Source organism: Lepisma saccharinum, chromosome 2, assembly GCF_977018435.1.
Source record: "Lepisma saccharinum chromosome 2, izLepSacc3.1, whole genome shotgun sequence".
In the NCBI taxonomy this organism is placed as follows: domain Eukaryota; kingdom Metazoa; phylum Arthropoda; class Insecta; order Zygentoma; family Lepismatidae; genus Lepisma; species Lepisma saccharinum.
This window is the reverse complement of record NC_139230.1, coordinates 7,273,263-7,292,158: the sequence shown is the minus strand read 5'-3', so window position 1 is coordinate 7,292,158 and position 18,896 is coordinate 7,273,263. Positions and strand designations below refer to the sequence as shown.

The following is an 18,896-nucleotide window of genomic DNA, read 5'->3' as shown; positions in this document are numbered from 1 at the left end:
CACTATAAACTTTAGGTCCAGTCCCGATTAGCCTTACTGTGCACAAAGTGGACTTAAAACATCAAACCAAATTAAATCTCAGAAGAATTAGAATAGTACTGAATTCTGCAAATTAACAATGTTTTAAAATATCCTTAATTTTCTTATACCAATACCATTGAACAACAATGATAATTCTATGTTTAGTAAAATAATGTATTTCTAAATTAAACTATACATATTAGCAATGATTCTTCTAATGAAGAACGTGTCTAAATGTGAGTATACAAAAAGAGGGAAATTTTCGCATCGCGACTGCAGTTCAAAAAATAACTAAGGATAGGGTTATGAAACTAAAATTATCAAATATTGCAGACTGCAGACATCTGGAGCCTGCCTCTCTCCACAAACAACCCATTCATTTATGCAAAGACAAAATCAAAATTTTTGCACAATCTTAAAAATCGTAGCGTAGATTTTCTTTAGGTCCACACGAAAATATTTCATAGTTCGAGAGGATCATGGCCCTCTTGCCCCCTTCCCCTGGGTGCAGGTCTGTCTGAGAACGTATCACAGGAGATATTAAACTGTAACTAACGTTGCACTCGTAATTGTTTAAAATTGGTGATAACTATTTATGGTGTTCGGGAGAAAGCAAGTCACAAATTGCGATTTTCTGTTGCTTTCATTTAAGTCACACTGAATCGAACTAACTAACTCTCTAGCCTTCCTAAACCCAAAGGTTCATGGCTGCAGCAACACAGGCCTTCCATCTGTCCCTATCCTGAGCAAGATCTATATACTCTTTTCCATCCCTACCGATTTGCTTTAGGTCCATCTCAACGTTGTCCCTCCATCTTAGTCTTGGCCTTCCTATAGATCTCTTACCATCAGGTTTCCCAACAAGAATCCTGTAAACTTCTCTTTCCTCTCCCATTCGTGCCACATGGCCTGCCAACCTAAGTCTTCTTGATTTAATCATTCTAATAATATCTGGACATGAATGCAAACTATGTAGTTCTAAATTATGTAACCTTCTCCACTCACCTGTCTCCTCATCCCTTTTAGGTCCAAATATTTCCCTAAGGATCTTATTTTCAAATACTCTGAATTTATGTTCTTCTTTCAATGTAAGGGACCAAGTTTCACACCCATATAATACTACAGGCAAAATTACTGTTATCAACAATTAGATTTTGATTATTACCTAACACTTGGCTTCGGCCTGTAAGCATATATTTAGTTTTCTCTTTGCTAACTTTCAAACCTATCTCTTTAGCTGCTTTGAAAAATATTTTAGCATTATTCTTAATTGTATTTATATCATCCCCTAATAAGTCTACATCATCTGCATATGCTAACAACTGAGTCACACCGTTTAATTTTAGTCCTTCGTTAGTTTCTTTTACCTTCCTAACAGCATATTCTAAGGCAAAATTAAAGAGCAATGGAGATAATGCATCTCCTTGTTTTAACCCATCATGAATTGTAAATTTGTCAGACACATTAAACCCACACGAATTTTACTTTGTTTCACTGGTGCATACTTATATCATATTAACAAGCTTCTTAGGTATTCCAAACTCGACTAATATATTATATAATTTATCTCTTTTGACTGAATAATATGCTTTCCTGAAATCAATGAATAGCTGATGGACACTTTGATTATATTCCCACTTTTCCTCAAGCGTCTGTCTGATGTAAAAAATTTGATCTGTAGTTGATCTGTTACGTTTAAATCCACATTGATAATCATCTATAATTTCATTAGCATATGGGGTTAGTCTTGTTAAGAGAATGTTAGATAATATTTTATATGTTGTTGAGAGTAGAGAAATTCCACGGTAATTATTGCAGTTCATTTTATCACCTTTTTTAAACACAGGAACTATTATGGATTCTTTCCACTGTTGAGGGATTTCTTCTTTATTCCATATTAAACTAATTAATTTATGAATTTGACATATTAACGAATTTCCACCATATCTAATTAACTCAGCTGGTATTAAATCAATACAAGGTGCTTTGTTATTCTTTAGCGTTTTAATAGCATCTTTAACTTCAGTCAAGTTAGGTTCTGGAACTAAAGGTTCTGCTGTGAGTCACACTGAATCAATTAAAGAAAATATTTAAGTATAAATTTATATTAGGCATGTGTAAACATTCTAAACAGTAATGATTGACACGTTTTTTAGTCAAGAGAGCATGATTTAACTAAAAGAGCAAATAATAAGTTTATATGAAAGACTCGAAAGCATTCGCGTGATGCCTCTCAGGGTATGGAGTAATATCTCTCTGTTAGTTCGTCAAATAAAAATCAAAGTTAAGTTTGCACTAAGAAAAAGGAAGTCGATTTTACTTCTTTGCAAGCTAAATACTTATATGCGTAACATATAATCCATGTCACTCAAGGAAATTAAACTTCTTACAATTCAACTTGATCACTCTATTCAAAAACCGAGCCCGAACTTCAAAGTCAAGACAAAACACACTCGTAGTTGCCATGGTAACAGCCCTTACAAGATAAGTATATACAGGTTAGTCACTATCCTGACATTATTAGTGATATATATATATATATATATATATATATATATATATATATATATATATATATAATATGTAAATTACAGAAATTAAGATTGAAGAACAATAAAAATTTGTACAAGAGAAAAGATAATTAACAACAATAAATATTAGTGCAATGGGAAAGGACGTGTCATGATCCAAGTTGTATATCATGCGTGTAATGTTTGCTATTAAAATAGTTAACATTAAATAACTGCCTGCTGTAATTATTATTTTTTTTTTAATTTTTTTTACTTTAGTGCGTTTTTACTGAACACCCTAGACAAATTATTGTGCATTTCATTGTAAAATAACAAATGTAGCCATTGTGTGGAAAGCGAGTTGTCACGAAATATCAGGCCGCAAAAATACAAAGACAATAGCAAAACTTTTATTTGTACGTTATGTGCGTATTTCGTACGCGTACGGGCACATCTGTGCAGTATGTCAATTTGTGTTGTGCGTGTGTCCGAGAGAGTGAGAATAATTGCCGTTTTTTTTTTAACTTCTTTACAGTTGACGCTCCCCATTCATTGCTAGCGTTTTGAAACTGTCTTCCCACAGTTGTTAAAATTTGAGCAGCTACGCTGGATGTTCTTTCTAACTAGCCGCCTGGGAAATCGACATTTTCTTTGAGTCAAACTTGGAATCTCCTAATTTCTTCTTCTTTCCATTTAATATCATTCGCGTAATTTTTAAAAATCCGTAATCGCTGTAATACCCCGTTCAATACTTCCGCTCAACTTTTCCTTGCAAATATGAGAGGAAATCTTTGGATTTCCATGAATTCTGCTCCTGCTTTAGGTACTGTGTGGGTGCTCAGATAAGAGAATTGGGATCTATCAAGTTGCCACAGCAGATGTGGCCGCTTCTGTGACAGAGCAATCAAGGGGTTCCGGGTTCGATACCCGGTGGAGGCACAGTGGTTCGTATCCCACTTTAAACTGTAAGCCCAGTCCCGATTACCCTTTCTGTGCATAAAGTGGACTTAAAACAACAAATCAATGAATCTGTGACAGAGCGCATTGAGTGGCTGTCTCACAATCTCACAACCGAAGGTTCCAGGTTTGTGTCCCGATCTAAACATTGGTGCTCCTTTGTGAGCGTATGCTCTTCAATTTCATCGAATAACTCAAGACAATGTAATGGCTATCATAGTCATTGTTCTAAGTATTATTATATAGGGTGTTCCGTATAGGACGCCGAATTTGAATCGAGTGCTATTGTTTTGTTTCGAGGTTGGCAGACCTGTTCTTACCAATGTTGGTATCTGTTGTCATGCCGATTAATGTAGCCTCAATTGTTTTGACTCGTTTGTTGTGGTTACGATATGAAACAGTTTACGATTGAGCAACGTGTTCTCATTGTAAAGACTGACACAAGACGAATACCAGGAATGGCCGGTCATGTGATCTTACATCCTGTGATTTCTTCTTATGGGGGTTTGTGAAATCACAGGTGTACGCCAACAAACCACGAACCCTTTTGGAACTGAAGGCGGAAATCATACGGGTGATTGGAGGCATCGGGACAGACTTCTGCGAGAGGGTTATCAATAATTTTGTGGAGCGTATAAATGCATGCAGACTCGGTAGGGGTGGACATATACCTGCCATTGTCTTTCATACGTAAATGGGAGATGTTACTGCTTACATATATGTGAAATATAACTATTTTCATGATATTTTCCATATTTTTATTTCATTTTATAATTCGGCGTTCTATACGGAACACCCTTTAGATTAAAATTTTGGGTGCGTCGATGCTTGTCACACAATGTATTAAGAACAAGTTTCATGAAATGAAACAAAGAATATCTTGGTTAAAAGTTATGCCGAGCTGAACTCCTTATCAAGATAAAAAGTCACATAATGTCTAAAGACCAAAATCTTCATACCCTTGATTAAAGCCAAACCTCTAGAGGGTCACTCAGCACACATAAGAACAATACCTAGGGCAACACAAATTACCATACTGGCTGTGGGTACAGGCGCCAGAGACGCACGAATGTAGTTTCCAGGGTATATTCCGAGGATGAGTGGTTCATTCTGTGTGCCTTTCCAGAAAGTACATATCAGTCTCTTTAAGTGTTTACATTATTTTCATTTTCAGATTAATTAAAAAAATGTAAATGATGAATAGATTCTCTCTGGCTATCGACCAGGTGAGTTATGGAAAACATTCCAAGCTTTCGAGAGCTAACGTCACTCTCATCTTCAAGGTTGAACCCTGAAGATGAGAGTGACATTAGCTTTCGAAAGCTTGGAATATTTTCCACAACTCACCTGGTCGATAGCCCGAGAGAATCTATTCATCATTCGTTGCCAGGAAAGCTTCAAGTATTATTTTATATAAATGATGTTTTTTCTATCAACTATGAAACACTAAGAAATATTTAATTCCCGCACTCCTCAAATCTATTTACATATAATATTTCGGTTCTGTCTTCTACGATGTTTAGTTGTCGCTGACAAGTAGAAGCTTTTCATTTTGTATTCCCGGGCCGATGTTCCAGATCTTGGCCAGTAAATTTAAGTGTTGTGTTCGGTTATGACACCACTCTTTGATCAAGCATCGTGACGCAGAAAAATACTTTAGGAGAATTGAAACAGGAGCAAATATTGTATGTTCCTTGGGTTCGAAATCTTGTTATATCGTAATGATTTATAAAATAATTAGAAATATCAATACAATGAACTTGCCAATCAGGAATGCAGTGTCGGATATTACTCAAGCTCTTCCTGGTCATCAGCGGCGTAAACAGGCGAAAACCAGGAAGAGGCCAGAGGTCTGACTCTGCATTTGCTTAGTAAAATCGATCGGAATAAATTTCTGGGAGGAGAGAGGTCATTGGTCAGTTCTAAGCTAGCAGTCAGAGGGTGCAGAAGTACGAGCTAAAAGTCTAGAAGAAAGGAAGTGAAGTCTGGGCGTCCAGACTGGCACCTCAAACGGACACCTTGTTTTAACCAGTCCGTGGTTCGACACCTCGAAGGAGCACTTCCACACAGTGAAACACAGGTATTTCCATTCACCATGCTGATCCAGTCTATAGGGGTTTAAACTCAAGTGTTGTGTTTTGCCATCACCTCTCGCTCCTTACCACCAAGCTTACCATGAGTAGCGTGTTGCTCCATAATCAAGGATGAATGATCAATGAGCTACGTCAACCCAGCTTGATCCCACATACCGAAGGGTATGTTTTGACATAGACTAACCTAAGTCATTCAGTGTGGTTACAAGTTTAATCTTCGCCCCGCTCCCATCATACAACTTAAAACCAGCTGGATCTTTTGTTAAAAGACGGTAAGGGGATAAAATCATAATTTAACTAATTGAAGTTTAATACATTATTAATAAATCTACCCTCACATCCCCTAAATGTGCCTTCATGGCACCATGCTATATGCACTCCTGGGTTCGAGGTCTGGTATTGACATTTCTTTAGTTGGCGTCCCTTCATCAGTTTCTACTTTATCATCATTCATCCCGATTAGTCTAAAGAGGCAGAAAAGTGGCATAAATAAGAAAAGAATTAAAAACACAAGTAAATACAAAACAAAAGATGAAAATCGCATTTCTCGTGTATGATATTTTTTGGATTTCTTCAAATTTAGTTCATTTTACCAATATTAATTGAACATCCAAACTGTTTCAAGCTTGTTAGTACTGAGTTGTAATTACGTTAATGGATGTCAATAATTTGTTAAGGGAAAGAAACCTGGTTTATGATGTTCTCATATCAAGAAGTAATAAACTTGGCTTTTTGGATGAGGTACCGTTGCGGATTTCTCTTCGAAGCCTCTGGAGCTATTCCGTTCTAATGATAACAGAATATTGCTCTAAGCGAACGATGACGTCATTGCTGTGTGCGCAACGCTGCATGGAGAATAAGAAATTGTGCGAGTGTAGAGACTCTTCTCGATAAGATGTTTACATATGAAGGGTCCAGGGGGAAAACCTGATACATGACAGTTTCCTGTTTTTACAAGAGAACAAATTCAAACTTTCAAACTTTCAAACTTTTCTCTTGTGTACCATTTTTAAAATTCCATATTTCTCAGGACTTACCGAGTTTTTCATCTCTACAGTTACACGGTAAAAAAAAATACACTGACGGAGCTATTTAATGCCATAAAAAAATCTCTAAAACTTAGCTTATCATGTTTTCTCCCTGTGCTCTTCATATCGGTGGCTGAATGCTGTTTTGTCGTATCTCCACTTTTCGTCAGAGCTGAGTTGATGACGTATCGTGTTCGTTACTGGATAATGCGTCACGTTCCGAAGCGACGTATCTAGCTGTCGTGTGGTGTGAATTATCAGCATTAATAACATGTTTGCTGAAATCGTATAGTGTATTTAAAATCCATATATATCCAACTTCAATCAGCTCTCCTGAAGAGTTAGTGCAGATGGATATACGACAAAGATTATTCAGCTGGCGATATAGTAAGCTCAAGCTCTCAGACTTGGCCAATCAAGAAGTGTCCGGACTCCCTCGAAAGACTTACCAAGTCCTAAATTAAGCAAAATACTCCTTTACTGTTGATTTATTTCAGCAGAACTTACATACAAGTAAGGATTCGATTCTGATTACACAGCTTTACGTTGACAGTGACTGCGAAAATTCATGCGTGCCACTACTGCAGGAAGAGAAAATATTGATTGATTGATTTTGTTTAGCTTGTTTCACTTTTCTGCTACTTTTGGCTAATCGCGAAGATGAGAATGAGTTGAGTTGAGTTTATTGAGCAATTTTCACACCGAAAGTACCCCTGAGGGGCATTGGTGCATGTACATTACAAAATACAACATGTTGACATCGCACATAATATATATCTATACATCAATTTGGCAGAATTTGTTTATAATATAACATAATATAATAGTAAAACATACATTGACAAATTATTTCTTGAAGTGAACTAGTGCTGTAAAAGTACATATTATATACTGTATACAATCTACATTTATTTTATAAAGTTATTTAATTCTTGAAATTCTTGAACTGAATATAATGTGTATTCCAATAACAATTTTTTTACTTTACTTTTAAAGATTGTGGATCTTTCAAAATTTTTGTAACTTTTTGGTAATATATTGTATAACTGGATGCCTGAGTAAAAAGGTCCCGTTTGGTATGCAGTTAGCCGCACTTTGGGAATGTGGAAGTTATCTTTTTGTCTGGTATTGTAATTGTGGGTGTCTATGTTCTTTGGATAGTTCGAGTGATGATATGATGAAATTGATGAAGGGACACTCACAAATGACACCCATGCCCAGGCCGGGATTCGAACTCGGGATCCCTGGCGAGAAACTATTGAAAATCGAATGTAAAATTACTAATGGTAGTCAAGTTTCAGATTTCAAAACTAGCCTTTGAGTTAACAGGGCAGTAGTTGCGCGAATCATCCAGTTTTGCAATAATCATGACCTTGGCTCCCAGTCTACCTTCCTGGTATAGTCCAGGAAGTGTGTTGGTTCAGCCGTTATTTGAAATACAAGTATATTCATTGTTGACTTCAGGCCCGTACCCAGCATTTTTCTGAGGGAGGGGCCAGACTCGAAATTATATATGCGTATAAATGAGGAAAAATGGGCGTAACCTCAAAAATCATGAAATACATCACTCTCTCTGTACAGTACGCTGATCCATTCAAACAAACAACATCATGCATGCCGCTGGCTAAACAAGTAAATTCCTTCGACACTACCGGGTTCGTCTTCCTGATAGAGGTGTGCAACCCGGTAGTAACGAAGGAGACAAAACTGCAAGCAAGACACACAAGTGTAAATATGAATAAAAGACCCAGTTCTTGGGGAAGAGAATTCTCTCGTTCCAGCCACATTACCAGACACGTGGGGTGTCGATTTGACTTGCAATTACCAACGAGCCAAGGGGCCACCGACGAACCAGTCAGCCAGCGGTAGTTTGGGCCGTATAACGCTGCCGACCTTCAAAAGATCAGAAATCAGCAGGCACGGGACTTTAACAGGAAATAGTAGGAAATAAAACAAAAGTCAGCATTAACTCAGAGTTGGCTGCACGATAGAACACGCACAGCCGGCTAACGTTCGGAAATTTGAATCTCGCTTAAATAGATCACGTGAAAAGATCTCAGGACAGAGACAGTCGGAGTGACATAGAGTACTCAGGGATAGCACGAGTATTGATTGTTACGCTAAAAGAGTTACCGCGAGGAGTGGTGCACCAAAAGAGTTTAATTTCAGGGACCGTGCCTGCATAGAAAAACCGGCGGAGACGATCTTCACGTCTAGAATCGGAGGTAACGAACATACTTTTTCTTATAACATGTCCCTGCCAGTCCAGTCAAAGGAAGTTTTTTAAGTCTACATGTCGTACGAGTTATCCTCCTTGTTCAGGGGTGTGACCCCATGCATAAAAGTACCTCTCTTATAAGCGAGTAGCTTTAGGTTGGCATAACCTAGATAACGACCCCTAAAACCCCAAGAGGGGTATAATACGGGTATACGGCATGCCTGCTGCGGACAAGAAAAACGTGTTGGTGAATTTTTGGGGAAGAAAATAACAGAAGTAAGCTTCTAAGATATGTATTTTTGTTTTGTTTCATCGCATCCAAATGTAATGCACCAGATTTAGAATTTTCTCTCTCTTGCAATCTGTTGAGTGAAATGACTTATAATTTTTCATTAAGTGAACCAGAATACTTCAAAAACAACATTCTCACTATAAAACCAAAGAAATGTTGACAAATAATTGGTAAAAACGATAATGTTATATGGATCGCAATAGCGATCCGCGCGACCAATGACGGAGAGTTTTTCTTTCCGCGCGAAGAAGAAAACGCAACCTTCTATTCAAGGCAGTTTAGCGAAATGCATATTCCGGGTACAGAATTCTAAATACCACGTTTTCGCATTTGCTAATACAAATGATCATCTCTGGATGTGCGTTCATTATCGTTGAAAGTGCAGAGATTATATTTGCCAAAGTTGGAAGGACGTGAAATAGGCCGTTCTCCATTCAATCGCACTCTTCATCCGCTTCCAAGGACTCGTAATGAGACGAAAGTCAAGTGCCTTTCTGCAGGGCTTGCTTCCTATTCTTCCTTTTCTAGGCCGTTGCTATGCGTTCGAGGCATCCGCGGACCATCAACTCTTTGGCGAAAGTCTCATTGGCTTCGCCTCTGTCGAGACCACAACAACCCTATTTTTCCGCAAAAAAGAAAAACAAAACTCTCTTTGACGTAATTTCGCTGAACAGATGCTCATTCTCCGAATTCTGAAGGCCTTTGCTTCCCTTGGACAAGCTTGAAAGACTGAGTCTTTGGTAATATTATTTCGAGAGAGTTTTTAAAGCGAGTAACTGAAGCACTGTATATTACCTTTTCATTTCAGAACATGTAATTTTGTGGGTTGAATATGTGTACGTATCGGTAAAATATTTTTAATTACTTCCTCTCTTTTCATTATTTCTTTTAAACTCCAATTTGTAAATCTAGCTCCTGAATCTCTCTTGTGTTACCTCTCACTTTCGTACATATAGTTTTGTAAATTGTCCGTGTGTGTGAACATATAAGCAAAATGTTTCAATTGTCTTTTATCTTACATTTTTGTCTTTATACAGCTTTGTAATAGTGTGTGTGTATATATATATATATATATATATATATATATATATATATATATATATATATATATATATATATATATATATATGGGACATTCCATGTCAAAGTGCCCCTGAATCTCAATTTTAAAAATTAAATGCAATGCTGTAACTAATGTTGTGACTGAACAATCTAAAATTGCCATTTGTATAAAAATTCAAGTATTATACATAATTAAGTTAGAAGGTATTTTACATATTGTTAGTTTATTTTAACTTTTTGATTTAGTTTTCATTTATAGTGTGTCCCACCCGTGACACAAAAAAAAAAAAAAAGTTAATTTCTCCCTCAACTCCACTGGAATATTCAAAGCTCAATTATCTTCTCTCTTTCTCTTAAATATTTCATTTTTCATCATTTGACAATTCACAGAAATTAAAGTAAATTTCTTATTAAGTAAATTGGCCGTGTTTCGTCTCTCCCACCCGTGATACAAAATTGTTCACTTATAGCTACAAACCTGGGAAAGTGTTTTAGGTGTAGTAATGTTTAATCAACCAACAGTGTTTAGTTTCATAAGTCATAAGTCATGGCAACTATTTTTTCTTCTCGTGAAAAGGGCATAACACGAAAAATCTAAGATATACGTTTGAAAGTGTATGGAATTTACTTTCGATAGAAGCCACCAGATGGTGTATGTGAACAACGGTGGGGTAGTAAACATGCACACAAGTTCAGTCGGTGAGTGAGAGCGTTCGAAAATGGAGGTCATGAAGCAGGAGTAACGTTCGTACGTTAAAATAGCAGTTCTCCAACGCAGAAATGCACGGGAATGCTATACAGAGCTACGGGAAGCACTGGGTGTGCATGCCATGCCCTATGAAACAGTGGCGAGGTGGGTGGAGGCCTTCAAACGGGCCACAGTGTCAACCTCCGATCTGTCTCTCGCAGTGGTCATCCTGTGTCCAAGGACAAAGATGTACGGGTAATGGTAATTGAACATTGTTTACATGACGACAGGTGCCATGACTTAATAAAACACAAGTGGATAACCTGGGTGAATACTTTGAAGGTTGTTAAACAGTGTAGTCTTGTGTACTTGTTGTTCATGCCATAATAAAACACTGTTGTTTAATGTCCTGTGTTCTGCTTCTTCCCTACGAGAGTCTCCTGCATCCAGACTTCATCTGGTGACTTCATTCGAAGGTATATTCCATACACTTTCAAACGTATATCTTAGATTTTTCGAGTTGTCCCCTGTTCGCGAGAAAAAAAAATAGTTGCCATGACTTATGTAATTACTGATAGGATTTGTTCTTATAAATTTAGTGGTTTATTACTAATAATTCATATATTAGTTTTGTAGTTTGAATGAAGTGCGTAAGTAATAATGTAAGGTTAGTAGTGATATGCTAATTAGGATAGCAATAGATATATATATGAACAAAAAATAAGGCTTTGGTTACAGGAATGTGGAAGATGATTTAAATGTAAAACGTATAGCAACTCTCATTGTTGAGGTAAATACGAGACAGTTGTCTTCTGGCATGATGATATTTTCGCTTTGTCGTTAACGCAGGTAGCCAACGAAGTACATAAATTGCTGTTGCAGGCTCATCATTGTTTAAAAAAATGTGTTGTTTCAACACTTACATAAATAAGTTTTAAACACGGGATGCATTTTTTCCTGAACAATGGTTCTTGTAGCAAATTTTCTCATTTTCTGACTATTTAAGCATTGACATGTAGAGTATGATACAAATATATGCAAGAGAAAAACTCAAGAGCTACAATGCATGTATTTATATATCAGGGATAGAATGAGAACAACAAAATCATTGCCCAAGGCTGGAACCGACCACAGGTTCCCTCATGATAGATTGACATGATAATCAAAACTCCAATTACAACAACATGCCACTGACTCCTCTTCCAATTATATAGCCAACTCCAAGTAGATGGAACGTTTAGCACTGTTTTTAGCAGTCTTGTCATAAGATTTCTATTAACATTGATACATAAAGAACAAGTTAATTGCAGTACAAATGTATTAGTAGTGATTTGTTTTATTAGAAATAATATTTTTTTCTAAAAAATTGTCGACCTTAGATGGAATGTTTAAATTTCGAAATATCGTGTTTGTACACAAGTTTGTAAGAACGCATGTTTTAGTATTAGAAGACGAACGTCTCTTACAGTGTTTTTGTATTGTACATCCGAAGTCAAAATTAGTAGCAGATCCTTAAAGGATGGAAGCCATTTTTCTTGTAGATCCAAGCTGCACTAAAATATACAGATTTTCCTACGACATTATGATTTCCTCTAGACCATTGTTTTATATTGCCTAGTTCCTGCGTGAAGCCATTGAGCTTGGAAATATTTAAAGTAGCAATGCCTAAAAGCAGAAACAATCACTATAACTTACCAGAAGCCTGTTCCTCGCTCTATTTGTTCTCCAGATGACATACCACAGAAAAAAATTAAAATGTTTATAAAACTCTTCTCTTTTTTCAGAACTACTTTTCTCAATAAATGTCACCACAAATTTCCATGACAACGTCATGCGCTCGAGATCCACATTGAAACATCTGCGAAACTGTGTACTGTTTCCAACTGACTTTGCAATCAAATTTATTTTCATCAAACACGGAGTAGTTCTCGGCGTTGTTTTCGAAAGGAGAAAGGTAAAAGTTCACTCGTCTTTCTGAGAAGTGGATTTCATTTCTCTTACATATAATCTTTTAGCAAAGCTCTCGCTTTCGAGTAGCATGTAAAAATGTCCTTTAAGGTAGAGCAGGCAACCATACATATTAATTTTCAACATTTTAAATTAAGATCCAGAAAAATCTGCATAGCAACATGTAACCTTGTATCCAACTTGATAGTAAATATCAGCTTTACTCTGTTAAGGCGTTAGACGTAGGCAATACTTTAGTCTTTGTCTATCTCTATATACAGAGAAGATATGACCACATCTCCTTTACAAACCAAGATTACCCCATAGGTAAGATATCGATTGTGCCACCTTGACTACTACTGGACTATCTCATGACCATATTAAGTTTCCAATACTTTCTTTCTCTTTCAGGACAATCGTTATATAACCTTCAGATTTCTGGTCCAAATGACACCCTATCATGTAGGCTAGGCCGTTTCCTTGAAGATGACCATCCAAGGACGGAAGGTCCAGCGAATATCACTGTTAACTTCAAATACATCGCCGTGCGGTCCAACTCGAACGTCAGCGTTCAATTTACACAAACCAACGCAGGAGCTATTGTGGGCTCAGGTAAGAAAAACTTCATTAACTGCAAACCTTGAGTGTTGGATTGACTTTTCTGAAATTCACCTTTTGTGCACGAACTTTATACTGAAAGTAAATAGAGTCGTAGTGAGGGACCGTAATAGATAGACTATGTAAACAAGTGAGACGTCTTCTATGCCGTCGACCTGGTGCAAATCGTGGAGATCTCAGGGTTTCTTGACGTTTTCAAGGTTCATTAACTTCTCCATAGTTTGCTTGGAATTCGCTAGAGATGAAAATATCAGATCCGTTGGTACCTAACGATCTGTGTATCTAATGATTTATTATTTAACAGCAGATTTTACAAAAAAAAAAAATGTTTGGATTTCTGTTGGAATTTCTGCAAGTATTTATTGTTCTTGTGTTGTTACAACGTAATGAGGGTTTGAATAATCCTCACCGAAAACTACATGTTCCAAGTCCAATTTATCTTATAATAGCTAATTGGTGATGGATCTGCACTTTAAAGTGAGATCTTAAAAATCGAAACATTCCTCAACAAGAAATAAAACCTTTAATTGTAATTTACCGACACTAAGCTCCACGCTATTGCAAAAGAACTTTGCAAAATAAGACACCTACGAAAAGTGGTTGTACCCTAAGCTACTTAGTTAAACGATCAATCAGATATTTAAGAACTACTTTCGCATTTATGATAGTCATTGTTGTGTGTCGATACCTTGTTGTTACTTCTATCGTCTACATAATCTTGGCAAGTGATAATTTTTGAAAGAAAACTAAGTTTGCAGTTTACAATAGATGTCTCTCTGGAAAACTTAATTTTCTTACTTTCCCTCATTAAATGTTAATCTTGTGTAAACGTGCATATTGGTTCTTTGATATGATAAGCACCAAGCAGCAAAAATAATATTTCAAACATGCACATTTTGGTCTTGAGAGGTACACAAATATTTTTTCCCGGAATTTATACATTTCTAGCGTCACTTGATAGACACATGATTTATTTAAATTCCACTGGAAAGCATGCCAAAGTGTAGCCCTTCAGTACGTAAGTTCCATTCATCTATCGCGTACGACTGCTGAGCTTTCTTTGGTATAAGTTCAGGAAAGATGATTGTACGATTCTCTGTAAAACGTAGGATAATAACTCTGTTCATAGGTGCTAATAAATATTTTACAGTTGTTGTTCATCTTTAAATGCTGCTGACCAAATGTGTGTTTATTTTACAGACATTCGCCATGAAAGGGAGAGAAAAGATTCGAACATCAGCTGTAATTCTAAGTGGAATACGACAATTGACTTGAGCGTATCACCGTAAGTTGAATAATTTTTTATTGTTTCATAGAAAAATAAGTAAAGTTACCTCATATGCATCATATCTAACCATAAACTCACAAGGAGGAGGGGTGGTGGTGCGCAAGCTCGGCTCCACACATTCAGGTTGGGTGGTGTAAAAAGTATTTTAATACATATGTATGCCCCCAAAAATTATAAAATTTACAATATTCAAGTTGAATTTTATGCTAATTTAGAGCACATCTTTGATAAGCATTCAAAATATGGCATGAAATGTCTCTTGAGTGAATGTATTTCACATAATAATAAAAGGAAGATATTTAAAATTAGCCTTCTTGAATTAAGTAATGATAATGGTATAATTAATTAATTTTACATCAGAGCATTGAATTGTCCACAGTACTAGCTTTATCCTTATCTATAAATATACTTGAACTCCTCTCGGTAATCAATTTGATTATATGGCAATGGGTAAACGATGGTAACCTAGCGTAATTAACGTCCATTTATATAGAGGTTTTGGCTATACCAGAGATCATTGCCTTGTAGTTGATAATTTTAAGCAGAAATCGTGAATTAACTAATTGAACTGTATTGAAAACTTTGATTTGTATTCAGTCTTCACATTATCGTGCTGATTCAAAAGCTAATATTTTTTAGAGGTGTTGTATTGCATTGTTTTGTTACTGGAAAAGCGATGACCAAAAATGCTATTTTCATCTAATCCAGAATGGTTAAGCAGTTATTGCATTAACGGATAATTGCAGAAGATCAGTAACTGAAATATCTATTTTTGTGATCTATCTGAGCATGAAGTAGATTTAAACAAACCTTCTAGTTTTGTGATGTCCACGGACATAAAAATAATACATATAGCTTACTGACTGTCGCCAATCGCCATTGGTGCTATTAACCAGATTCCTGTAACTACACAGTTTCGCGTTACGCTAAAAGGTGCCAGATCTACAGAAAAAAGTGCTTTATAATCGTGTAAGTGACCTGCCCAAGAAAACGTATTAAATATCGATTCATTCCCGTCCCTCCCTCCTGGGGAAATGCTCGTTTGTTTTCAGCTCTGTCGAAACCACACATTTTGTTTGTAATAATGCAGAGGTTCATTTTTGCATCATATAATTGATATGTAGAATTCAAAGCTGAATTCTTATGTAGGCAAATTGGGCAATATACACGTTGCGATATATTTCGGAACCTGGTGTACAGTAAACTTGTAGTTCATCAAACGAAGTACCGTCACTCTGACGTTTGAAAATAATAACCCAAATTTAACATAGTATACCGGCTAGCGCAACATGAAAGTATATACTACTTGCAATAGATCAAACATTGCTATGATTAGGTTGTTAAAATTCAAATAAAATGTTTCACACCCCGCAAACTACAGCATTATGACTAGAGCAAGGGATTTAATGAATTTCATCTTTTCAAGAAGCTTCTGGAAAGCTTGCTGGAGTGTATCATGAAATAATTTGTTTGGGATTTTTGTTACATTTCAAGATTTTATTTATTGAATATTTCTACTTGCTAATGCTTGTTTACACATAAGCAAACAACATTTCCAGGAAACAACGTAGAATACCTCTTACCCCTATTTTTCAAGATTTGTCAGGTGAAAATTGTTCTCTTGCTGACTGTGAAAAAATCAAGGAGTCGAGTCGTTGCTGGCTTTCAGTATACTTAAATTGTTTGGTGGAAGTAAAGAGGAGCTTCCCCATATACAAGTTTTTATTAGCAAACAATCGACAATAGTTTTTATTTGAGAATCTTTGCCAAGTCATTATTGTTAATTTCGTTTCAGATTTATTGTGAAAATCCACTGTAATTTGTGTTTTTAATGAGAATACGCGATAATTTTTTGTGAATTGATTTTAAATTGTATGTATTTGCTAGTTGTGCAATAATCAGAATGATTCTTACAGGTAGTATCCCATTTCCAGAAAGAGTTACAGTAAATTTCAACAATTGACACTGTCATCCATTAAATTGCTTTCTAAAATTAACTCCTCTGTTAAGAAACTAATAGTAGAGAAACGTTCCTTAAAAATATATTGCTATTTTGTTTCAAATTTGGTCATTTTTACTATTTTTGGTCATAAAATGAATTTTTATTTGGCACTTTTTAGTACGTTTAGGTTATTAAATGCCTTACCCTAATTAAGACAAGTATGATTTTTCATTTATCCCACACCATCTTTTATTTCGGTAAAAATGAAGTTGCTTTTGGGATATTGATTTTCAATATTTTGTTCGGTATATCTTGGCTCTAAAAATGAGCGAAATTAACAAGATTCATTACATGAAACAAATAATTTCCAAATTTTCCTCGCTGTAAGGTCTTCCTGATAAAAGTTTGTCTAAATTCATTTCGGTGAATTTAATATTGTCAAAGCCGATCGAGGGGAAGCAACAACTTATTTGTTGCAGCTTCCACAGATGCATTTGGAATGCGCCGAAACCAACTTTCATATAGATATGTGAAACAGATTCCTAGCTGATTGAAACGAGCTGAGGCACTTTCCTCGCTCCCTTCCTACCTTTGCCAGAACCAACAAGATATCAAACTTCAACTGAAATTGCTCGTGCAAAAGAATCAAACATTCTTCTCAAGTGAAATTTTGTTGCAAACAACGAGGAAAATTTGGTACGTTTACTGCAACATTCCAAGGATATTGCATCGACGTACAAGTAAAGTCTGTAAGGTAGATTTCCTTAGAGATTTCCACGTCCTTTGTGACGCCTTCAATCTCTCCTTCAGAGAAATTGGGAAAGTTTGGATGAGATATCATATAGCTTTCGACAAACTATCTCTTGCTTTCAAAATCGCTGTGCAACTGAGAAATTTTAGCACGCTTCCTCATAATTGATGACGTCAAGGCATATTTTCCCCCGATAGAATAGATCGAAAAGGAAAGGGGAGGGGATCCCACCTCCACCCGCATACATTCAAGGATGTGTGCTTTGTCCTGGTTCCTTAAAAAAATACCAGGACGTCAGTTGCGTGAATTTTTTACCATTCCCCCGCCTTTACATTTCTTATTTATTAGTTTAATCTATAACATAGCATGTGATAAAGAATGATACAACATTGTTATTTGATATGAAACAATATTTTTACATAATTACTTGTTTTTGGTTGATCTTGCTATTCTGGGCTCCAGAACATTAACATTGTTGGTCATTTGTTTCACTGTGTGTCTGTGACGGCGTGTTTTTATTAATATAATTTTGAGCGAAAAAACCGAAGCCTATTATTTTATTTCTGGATACCAGAACCAGCAGGGTATTGAAAATACGGTTTCTTAGCTGACTTTTATTGAGTGCAATTGCATGTATTGCGCCCGCGTCTTCAACCCATTCTGGGATCCATCTCAGGGTAAGGGGAGACTCAACCGTTTCACACATTTTCGATTGATACACAGGGGAACATTTTTTCCCTCATTTTCTGTTGCATTTGATTTCTCAATTGTTTCTATGTAATTTTTTAAAGCTGATTTCAAATATTAAACCGGTTTTCCCGTATATGCTATAGTTATCATGCAATTAGAAAATTTTACTTTTGCGAGAAAGGACACCCAGTATTTACATTGTGGATAGGTGGACAACGCTGAGGTGTACCCTAACCACTCACTAAACAACCTTTGATAGATTAATTCAGTGTGTTTTAAGTCCACTTTATGTACAGAAAGACTAATCGAGACGAGACCCACAGTTTAAAGTGGGATCCGACCACTATGTGCCTTCACCAGGTATCAAACCCAGGACCACTTGATTACAAGGCGACGACCCACTACGTCATTGGTGAGGCCCTAAAACACCTCTTTTTCGGTTTTACATATCGGATCATGGCTTCCTCACTTGGATATAAGAAAGCAGTTGAGTTATTAGCATCCAGACTGCAAGAAAAAAAATATCTGCACGGGTAAGCAAAAGTGTCATATTTCCGAAAGTTAGAACAGATTTTTGTGGACTACTTTTCAGAAGATAAGCACTCTCTTTACTGCCATGATATCCCAGGTCTTCTCACCCAATTAGGTCTTACCTCGTACAGTCCAAAGAATGGTGATTATTTCTCGATAGCTCTAAGCACAGTATCACGTGTGTTCTCTTGCGCAACGGGAATGTTTATGGATCAGTTCGAGTTGGTCACTCAGTGCATTTGCGAGAAGAACATAATGCC

General features: G+C 36.3%; 1 protein-coding gene across 1 annotated transcript in view; it reads left to right on the top strand.

Moving 5' to 3' along the window:
- Positions 1–18,896, top strand: part of LOC145984353 (uncharacterized) — a 242,526-nt gene that overhangs the window by 177,235 nt on the left and 46,395 nt on the right. The window contains exons 4-5 of the mRNA XM_083118009.1: positions 13,228–13,428; positions 14,635–14,719. Coding sequence (XP_082974135.1) covers positions 13,228–13,428; positions 14,635–14,719 — 286 coding nt within the window. The remainder of the gene's footprint in view (positions 1–13,227; positions 13,429–14,634; positions 14,720–18,896) is intronic.